We start from the raw sequence: 10,072 nt of genomic DNA, 5'->3' as shown, positions 1-10,072 counted from the left end.
AAAAAAAAAAAAAAAAAAGTTTTTGATCCAGCAGGCCACCGCCACGCTAAATATTATGAAAAATATACTCGCGTTCTACATGGGGTTGGGGTAGCTTATAAACCGTGACATTAGCTCAATTTTTTTATTTTTTTAACAAGTTGCTAAAGGTGGCTGGACTGCTACCCTCAAGCCTCAAACACTCTCATGGGTGGCCGACCATTCTCTTTTGAATGAAAGGGTGCATGGTCACACCACTCCCAAAACCCTTGATGATTTATATCTAATTGTTGGCACCAACCATTAAATTTCATGATTTTGTAAAGAAATTTTTATTATCATATTGGCAAGTAATATGTACAAATAGATTTGACATTGCTACATCAATTCCATTGCACGGCTTAAAAGGTGACTGAACACCCTACAATTCCAATGAAAGGCTTACAAATATGATAGAAAAAAAAAAGGGAGGAAATTATATCAAAATACTTTGGGTAAACACGCCAAAATTTTTTTGTTCCTAAGTTTTTTTTTTTAACAATTTACTCTCTGGGTCAATCGAAATACCAAGAAAATTCCTACTATCAAATTCTTTTAATTACCGTTAAATTGGTTGAAACGCACCGTTTTACCATGATAGCATAATAATTTTTTTTATTAATTTAATTTAAAAATTAATAATTTTTTTTAAAAAAAATATAAGAAGCCACCCCTAGCCACCTTAGGGGTTGGGGGTGGCCTACGAACCACCCCAAACCGTGAGCCACCCCATGGGTGGTTAGCGGTGGCCCGCAGGCCACCCCTTGGGTTTACGGTGGCCGCGAGCCACCCCTAGGGTTTAGGGGTGGCCTGCGGGCTACCCCTAACAGCCCTTACGGGCCACCCCTAACCACCCAGCCACCCCTTGGTGGTTTGGGGTGGCATCTGACTACCCCTTCTATTTTTATTTTTTTTAATATTTTTTTGTTAATTTTTAAATTAAATTAATAAAAAATTATTATGCTAACGTAGCAAAATGATGGGTTTCAACTAATCTAACGGTAGTTAAAAAAATTTGACGGTAGGAATTTTCTTAGCATTTTGATTGACCAAAAGAATAAATTGTCGGAAAAAAAAAAAAAACTTAGGGACAAAAATTTTTTGACATGTTTACCCAAGATGTTTTGATATAATTTCCTAAAAAAAATGAAACAAAGTTGTGACCAAAGAGGTGATTGATTACAAGTAATGCTATGTATCACTCTTCTCATCATCCTCCATCCCTTCAAAATTTATGTGGTATGGTCTCTCAAAACCACATAGGCTTCAAAAGATAGAATGATAAGGCGATTAATAGAATTACTCCAACGACGCCCCTACATTTTTAATCCAACGTCTCAAAATGAGCTACAATTCCATCAGTAGATTTACTGTCGAGGGAAAAGAAGACGACAGTAAAACATTGGGAGTGAAATTGAATGGAATAAACCATTGAAACCATCAAGAAATTTACCGTCCATGAAGTCTTTAGGGAAAAGAAGATGACAGTAAAACATTTGGGCGTGCATGGAATAAAGCATTGAAACTACCACAAGATTTACCGACCTTGAAGGTAAAGAAGACAGTAAAACATTCGGAAGTGCTGTACGAGGATGCCAGAAAGGAGATATTTATTAATTATTTATCATTATTCAATGCGGGAAAGAGGGAATACGAAAGGAGTTTGAGAATATGCGGACATCAGTTTAGTTATTTATATATGGATAACCCTATATATCTCAATACTTTTTTTTAAAAAACAAATTTTAAAATGATTTGGTCTATTTAATAAATAAATAGATTTATATATATATATTTTTTAAATGAATGTGGGGTTCATATCATTTGAGAAAAGAAATTTGAAAAAAAGTGTTGAGATGCCTAATAGCTCTCTTTATAATATTCCCCAATCCAATTGGATACAAATGAAAGAAAAAATATAAATATATTATAAGTTCTTAAGTCAATCCGTCAAAATTTTAAAAAAAAAATTTAATTTTTTTTCTTCGACTTTTTACTTTATGAGTCAATTGAAATGCCAATAAAATCTCTATCGCCAAAATTGTATAACCGTCATTAGTCTCAATCAAAACGCACCATTTTATCACGTCAGCTTAATAATTTTTATTAATTTAACTTAAAAAATAAATATATTTTAATTTTTTTTTGAAGGGGTGGCCTGCAGTGGGGTTGACACCCTTGGCCATCCCTCAACCCTTATGGGGTGGTCGCAAGCCACCCTAGGGGTGGGCAAGGGGTGGTTTGCCCACCCTTGAGGTGGCTTCCGGCCACCCCCAAGGGGAGGCCACCTCAAACCACCTAGGGGTAGGCAAACCACCACTTGCTCACCTCTGAGGTGGCTTGCGGCCATCCTAAACAAAATACTCATAATTACTTTTATTTTTATGACACATCTAAACATTTTTTTTTCAAGCAAAAAACAGCCACTAAAAAGCATTAACAAATAAAGTCAGCTTGCGAAGCATGTAATTTCAATTTCTCTCTTAAAGTATTCATATACGGCTCAACAAACTTCCTCTTCATTTTAGCTTTAAAACAATAAAATCAATTTTTTTCTATTTTGAGCTTTTGGCTATAAAAAATTTTCAAAACATCTGCATCTCATCCTTTATTTTAGATATCCGCTTTTATTTTTTTTATTTAAATATTATTTTTCAAATTTTTTATTGAGAGCATAGAAAATGATAGAATATTTTTTTTTTAATTTTTTTTTTAATATTTACTGAGTAGACAGTACTTATCAAATTTTTTATTACAATCCAAATTTAGCTTCATTCTTTTTATCATAAAACACTTAAAATTAAATTTAAACGGCAAAAAAAAACTACAACACATGCTATATATATATAATTTTTACGATATCTAAGCTAAATCAATAATTTTTCATCCAAATTTACATTGCCATTCCCGGGTAAGAGTGAATACTTTTATATTTGGGTGGATGGGTTATAACTTATAAAATAGAACTTTAAAAGTCAAAAATAACTTTTTAAAATTTTTTATTTTTATTTTTAAGATTTTTCCTAAAAATGCGTTGGAACATTTTTTTTTAATAGCAAAAAGTCAAATAAATAATTTTTAAAATTTTTAACTGAAAAAAACAAACATTTTATTTAATTCTAATTTTTATATACTAAAAAAACTTTTAAACCCCGTAAGGAAAAGACTGATTCCGACATGAGAATCAAACTTTTCCCACATTATACTTTGTTTTTAAAGTCAAACCGTGTGAACGATGAGCAATTGCAGTCAATTTGGGAGTAGAAATGGCATGCTTGTGATTTGGGACAATTTGTGGGGCAATTAATTAACAACGAAACAGCATTCTGACTCTACGTTTCCTATATAAACCTTCCGGTACAATTTCCAAACCCCTCTCAAAAGCGCACCAAACTTGTGGGTAGAAAAAAAAAAAAAGGCATAATCGTCTACATGCCTCACTCCGCAACAACACAGCCACTACCCTACACCGCCGTCGATGAAGGCGGAAACACCACGATCTCCGCCGTCCATCCCGACATAATCAGAACTCATATCCTAACCCGCCTGGACGGGCCTACCTTAGCCTCCACCGCCTGCACAACCTCTCAGCTCTACAACCTCTCTACCCAAGAAGACCTTTGGACAAACATTTGCCACTCCACGTGGCCATCCACCAACACGCCACGTCTCCGACAGGTCATCACCACGTTTCCCACAGGGCCCCGCTCCTTCTTCTCCGACTCCTTCCCGCTCCTCACCACCATTTCGGATCCCACCGCCGAGAATTCTGCGCCCAATTCTGACCGTCCGTCCGAGCTAATCTCGGCCGTCGATGTGTACTACAAAGGAAAGCCCATTTTCTGCAAGGTCATCGAGACCGAGACCGTGACCGCGTGGTTCCGGTGCTCGCCGTTTCGGCTCGACCTTCTGGACCCGAAGGACGTGGTTGCCACGCGTATCAGGTACCCGGAGGGCGAGGACATGTGTCGGGAGCTGGAGGAGGACCTGGCGCTGAGCTGGATCCTGATCGACCCGATCGGACGGCGGGCCGTGAACCTCTCGAGCCAGTCGCCGGTGTCCGTACAAAGGCACTGGCTGAGCGGGGAGGTGCACGTGCGGTTCGCGACGATCCTGGGCGGCGGAGAGAGAGGGTCGTCGTCGGAGTCCGCGCAGTGCGGGGTGGTCATCACGTGCGGTGGGTCCCAGGGAAGGAAGCTGGTAGTGAGGGAGGTGAGCTTGCAGGTGGAAGACATGGATGGGATGCATTTGAATGGAAAGGACAGTTTGGGGATTTTGCAGAGGGCGTTGGAGGGCAAAATGGGAAGAAAGGGAAGGAGGGAAGAGGAAGGTAGGAAGAGGTACCAAGAGTATTTAGAGAGGAAGAGGCAAAGGAAAGAGAGACAGCTGAGGACAGAAGGGACACTGGATATGTTGTTCATGGCATTTGGGGTCTTGGCTTTTGCCAGTTTTTGGTTGGTTGTCTTGTGCAGGTAAAAAAAAAAAGAAAAAAAAGAAACACTTATTACCTTTAGACTATTTTTTCTCCTTCTCTCTTTTTTTTTTTTCCTGAGAAATACAAGAGAGGAAAATAATTTTTCTCTCTTCAATAATGATGAAATAGGAAATATAAAGAAGAAAAAGAGTTTCTCTGACTTTACTGTGAGTTCGTAAAATTGTGAAAATCATTGTAACACACTTTGAAGAGAGTTTGTATTAATATACATTTTGGGGTTTCAATTTCAAGTCCAGAAAAAAAGGTATAATGAGACCTTATTTGTGTGATAAAAATGAGGGATAAGATAATTGTTCAGTAAGTAAAATTGATAATTGTTCATGATGTAATTTTTAGTTTTTATTTATTTTTTTAAATTCTTACTTCCTTTTTTAATAGAAGAATAATGTTATACTCCACACTTTTATTCAAATTTATTAATGCTAATTTGATACGTGTATATCATTTCTTTTAATAAAATATGTAGTTTTATATGTATTTTTAAAATTGCATGCGATTCTGATATGCTCTAATAATAAAGGAGACCATTGATAGGAATTGGATTTGAAATTGGAATTTCTGATATTGTAACTTTAGAGCTTCGGGCTCCTTTTATTTAGAGTTTTATGCTTTAGATTGTTCTGTTTATCATCAATGTAGAAGAGATGTTTTTTAAGAAAAATAATAATAATAACAAATGTTAATTTAATAAACTACATTAGAGTTTGAAAATGCAACATAATTCTCATATGTTCTATGAAAAAATTATATTAAAATAATTATTTGTTTGGTGCAAAATCACACTCCAATATGGTTCCATAAGGGGGTTTTATATTTGTAGGGTTGAGAAAATAGAATGAAGTAAGATATAGGCATGATTGCTCGTATTTAAGAAGGCTTGGATATTGTTAATTATATGATGATTTCATTAGGTAAGGTTTCAAATAAATAATCTTAATGGAAATTCATGTTAGGTATGATATTAAGGAAACATATGCCCCTTCTCTGTCCCATTCAGCCTAAAGTTTAATCAGTTCAGGTGTCAATTTCATGACTCACAGGCTATTAGATAGGGAGCAAGGCTGGCTTATTTTGATGCAATGCAGAAAATGCCGTACATTCACGGGAAAAAGACTTTAAATTAGGGGCCAAGTTCACCCATCTTCTCACATTAACTACTCTTAGTACATGTAATATAAGCAGTTAATTGTACTCAATTCCCATCTTTTAGAGAATCCAAGAGCATAATAGTTTTTTTTTTTTTTGGCTTGAAACTAGCACAACATATGAGTAAGAGAGAAATTGAGCGAGAGAGAGAGAGAGAGGAACCTTTATTGGGCACTCAATTGGACTGAATTAAGGTGTATTTAGCTACTGTATTTTATGAGTGGAAGGGCAGGTGGGACCCACAACTCAAACGGCCCAGGCACTTACATAAGTAGGTGTGAAGCCCACCTACCATCTCACATTAACTAAATGCATTGCATGCAATAGAGACAACTACTTGCACCCTTTCCAAATTCTCTCCCAAGAGCCATAATAACAAAAGATTACTCAAAATCTCCTTTGAAAAAAAATGGAGATGGCCTCTAGTGAAAAAATAACTAGAATGCTCGTCAATCTTACAATTTTTACCGTCTATTTTTTTCATAGGATCTCAAGAGGCAAGCCAAACTAAACAATGACAATAAACATAGGATTTAGGGGTGTCAAAAATTACTAGGAAACTGAAACCAAAACCGGGAAACTGGAGACCGGGTTCCGGTTCCGGTTTGAAAAATCAAAAAACCAGGTACCCCGGTTCCGGTACCCGGTTTTTACTGGGAATACCGAAACCGGGTTTATATATATATATATATATATATATATATATTAAAACATTGATTTTTTAGAATTTTTGGGCTTTTTATGTTTATTTTGTAATTATTTGGAACAATCACAACAAAGCCTCTTTAATTTAGACAAAAAGATTAATAGATTTTTTAAAAAAATGAGCCAACTTATAAAAATAAAAAAAGGGGGGGCTTATTTTAGGCCCAACACCTAAAATAAGCCCAAAAACCAATTTTCTTCAAAAACCGGTTACCGGACCGGGTAAAACCAGAACCGGCCGGTAACTGGGACCCTGGTTAACCGGGGTCCCAATTCCGGTTCCGGTTTCTCAAAACAGAGAACCGGGGTACCCCGGTTCTAGTTCCAGTTTTGGCCAAAAACCAGGAAACCGAATCGGGTTGACACCCCTGATAGGACCATCAACATCCATTACTCCTTCAATGGACTAGCTATCAATAAAATAAGCTATCAACGGACTAGCAAATAACATCCTCGTTAAGTAATCACTTATCAGAAATCGGTTCTGGAGGCCCTTTGGCATTCCAACTCAGGGCTGGCCCAACCCTTAGGTGGGTTAGGCGGCCGCCTAGGCCCCCAATTAATAATTTTTTTTTAAAAAAAAAATTAATAAAACTTTTAAAGTCATTATTACTGTTCATATTATTTAATTAAGCCCCCCTAATCATGGTAATTAAATAATTTAAAAAATGCCCCAAATTTAATAAGGCCGCCAATTAATGAATTCTAATAAAACCTTAAAAAAAAAAACAAAATTAAAGACCTAATTACCGTCAATATATACGCTTTAATTAAGGTCCACTACTTAATTTAAAAAAATGCATTAATATCATTTGATTCTCCAACATTCCAAAATAAATAACACTTAAAAAATCGATAGTAATAAATATAATAATAAAATATTCAACCTTAATTATGTTGCACATGTCTAACCGCAAATAAAATTTAAAAGATTGTGTTAAACGTTTAAAATCAAATGGGAAAAATAAATAAATGCTAAAAGATGCAAAGTTTCTAAAATATTTTATTCAGTAATTAATAGTATTTTGCATCTCAAAAGGTGAGAAAAATAATTTTTAAATAAAAACATAATATTATTATTAAAATAAATATTATTTAATTAATATTTAAATATTAAAAAAAAATAAAAATAGGCCACTTAAAATTTTCGCCAAAGGCCTCAAAATATATTGAGGCCGTACCTGTTTCAACCGTCTGGTATTCCACCTAGGAAACCGGGTGGCATAATCTACAAAAATAACACGTCCATTCAGTTCCTGCCATCAATTACCTACTAGTTTGGAATTTAGAAGCTTCAAAGAATGAAATGGAGAAATGAAAACGGGGGCCTACCTTTCCATCCATCTCAGCAATGGCTTTCTCTGCATCATCTTTTGATTCAAAGGTCACAAATCCAAATCCTTTTGATTCAAGGGTCACAATTCCAAATCCTTTTGGTCTGCATGAGACTCTGTTCAATGCAACTTTTGCTGGGAAAAAAGAAGTTAAACCTGTATATTGACTGAATATTGCTACTGGGCTTGAAGAGGGTACTCAATGTCATTGCATATAAATAGCCCACAGTCACCTTCAACAACTTCACCATATTGAGAAAATGCTTCTACTAAACTAATCCTTCAGCTCTGATGTCAGAGGACAATCCTAACAAAAAATTTAAATACCATCCATTAAAAGTTGAGGTTTCAGCAAATATGAGTGAAATAAGACCTTTTGTCATCAAAGAATATACAAACCCTTGGCTACATGATAACAAAGCATGGGACAAAGTGCTGAGATCCGACACAAATAAGTAGGAATTCTACATAAGTGAAGAATCTCTCCAAGTTATAAAACGGTTTCAGTGCTCTTTTTATTAATCCTACTTGAGGCAAGTCATGCTTAGTGTGCACACTAGAATCCTAATGGAGAAGAATTGGCGCTTCGCCTGTGGCAGTAACCTTAGTGTCCATATACCATCTTGGGAAAAAGGCGGTCAGCTGAACTTACAGTCTTATTACTGTATCCTACCAGAAGACAGGAGAGACCTTTTGGCACCAGAGCCAAAGCAAAACCACAGCACTCTTCCTGAGTTTTCGAGGAGCTTCAGGACCAAGACAAGACTAGACGGTTGAGCTGGTCGAACCATCTAGCGGTCTAAACTACGATTCCCTATTCTGAAAGTATTACCAGCACTAGCAGTATGTATGTATGTATAACACGTTGATATGCTGAGAAGAAGAAAGAAATGGGCCAAGGAACACTGATAACTAGAGGCATGCACAAGTGCAAAAACAATCTCACAGTTTCCAAATAAATGAAAATTTCGAATTCTACACCGAAATTCCGTATGAAGACAAAATCTGAATCAAAATTTTGTGTGTTTTGTTAGCCGGCCAATTTCATGCGAACTGCCTAACCATATGTTCATGTAGGTAATCCATAATTAACAAAGTCCTAATAAGAGTATTTTTGAACTCCACAGTAGGATTTGAATCAAATTCTTGGCCCCATTACCGGTCTTAATTTCAGTACCCCAATTGGTGTGTATATGATATTTAAGAAGAGCAGACCAATACAAAGTAAATACATACTAGTAATCAGAGCAGTTGGAATTCGGAAAAGAATTGAGGATCAAGTTTAAACATTATCTGACTTGAAAAGAAAGAATGAAATGCCAGGTTTCATATAAATATTACGTCGAACAGGTTATGGTGTTGTTTCGAATATTGTTTTTGTTCTTAGTGGATCAATATCAACGAAAAGAAAAGGAAAAACAAAAATTGCATGAGAGAGAGAGAGAGAGAGAGGTACCTCCAACGAAAAGTCTGGAAACGATTCCTCTGCAGCAAATGAGAAAAGTTGGAGGAAGAAGAGAAGCGTGTGATAAAAGGATTAGGCCCAACCAGTCTTCTAAGCGCCGCCATTCGATATCAGAGAGAGAGAGAGAAAGAAAAGAGGGTATGCAAAAAGATAATTGAGAAAGTAAACTTTCCTTTTATTTTGGACGTTTTGACAAATAATAAGAGGGAAAAAGAATCCTTTTACTTGGTTTTCCTTAAAAAAAAAAAAAAATTATTGGAATGAAATGAAAAATATGGACAAATTATTAACACCAATCATTTCTCTTATTTATATGAAAATATTTATACTTTGGTCAGTGAAAATGCCATTCATTTCTCTTATTTTCCTTCATATAAGCATATATGAAAATGCTTGTGCTTATCTTCCATAATTAAGTAACTCAAAAAGGAAAAAGAAAAAAAAAAAGTCTATCACCCAGCTTGGTGACTAAAATGACTCGAGGGCAAATTTGGCCTTTACCCACACAATAGGCAAACTTCAACCAGAGCCCAAAGTTGCATTCCCCTAGTTGCTCGGTGCCAAATTTTGGCAGCTTAGCGTTGGACATATATTAAAAAAGAATAATAATAAAAAAAAAAATTGTTATTTTTTTTTGTTAGTTAAATTTTTATGAGTTAATATTTAATTTTTAATGTCTAAAAACTTGTTTCTGAATTCAAAATTAAAATTTAGGAGTGGAAGATTAAACTTTTAGGGATTGTATCACTCAAAAGGGATTCGATCATTCTAAATTTGATGCTAATACCTCAAATTTAGTGCTAATACCTCAAATTTGGATTTCTCTTTAATATCTCTCTTCTTCAATTTTTTTTTTTAAAAAAAAAAGAAAAAAAAAAAGGAGCAAAATATATGACGCTTGACTGCCTC

General features: G+C 35.4%; 1 protein-coding gene across 1 annotated transcript; it reads left to right on the top strand.

The window, feature by feature from the left end:
• Nucleotides 1–3,348: 3,348 nt before the first annotated feature.
• Nucleotides 3,349–4,678, top strand: LOC132161807 (probable F-box protein At2g36090; the record flags this gene model as incomplete). The annotated part of the gene is made up of 1 exon (XM_059572004.1): nt 3,349–4,678. A coding segment is annotated over one exon (1,146 nt), but the record flags the coding sequence as incomplete, so codon positions are not given.
• Nucleotides 4,679–10,072: the final 5,394 nt, after the last annotated feature.

Source organism: Corylus avellana, chromosome ca9, assembly GCF_901000735.1.
Source record: "Corylus avellana chromosome ca9, CavTom2PMs-1.0".
Taxonomy (NCBI): domain Eukaryota; kingdom Viridiplantae; phylum Streptophyta; class Magnoliopsida; order Fagales; family Betulaceae; genus Corylus; species Corylus avellana.
The sequence above is the reverse complement of the archived record's forward strand: the minus strand, read 5'-3'. Positions and strand labels throughout refer to the sequence as shown.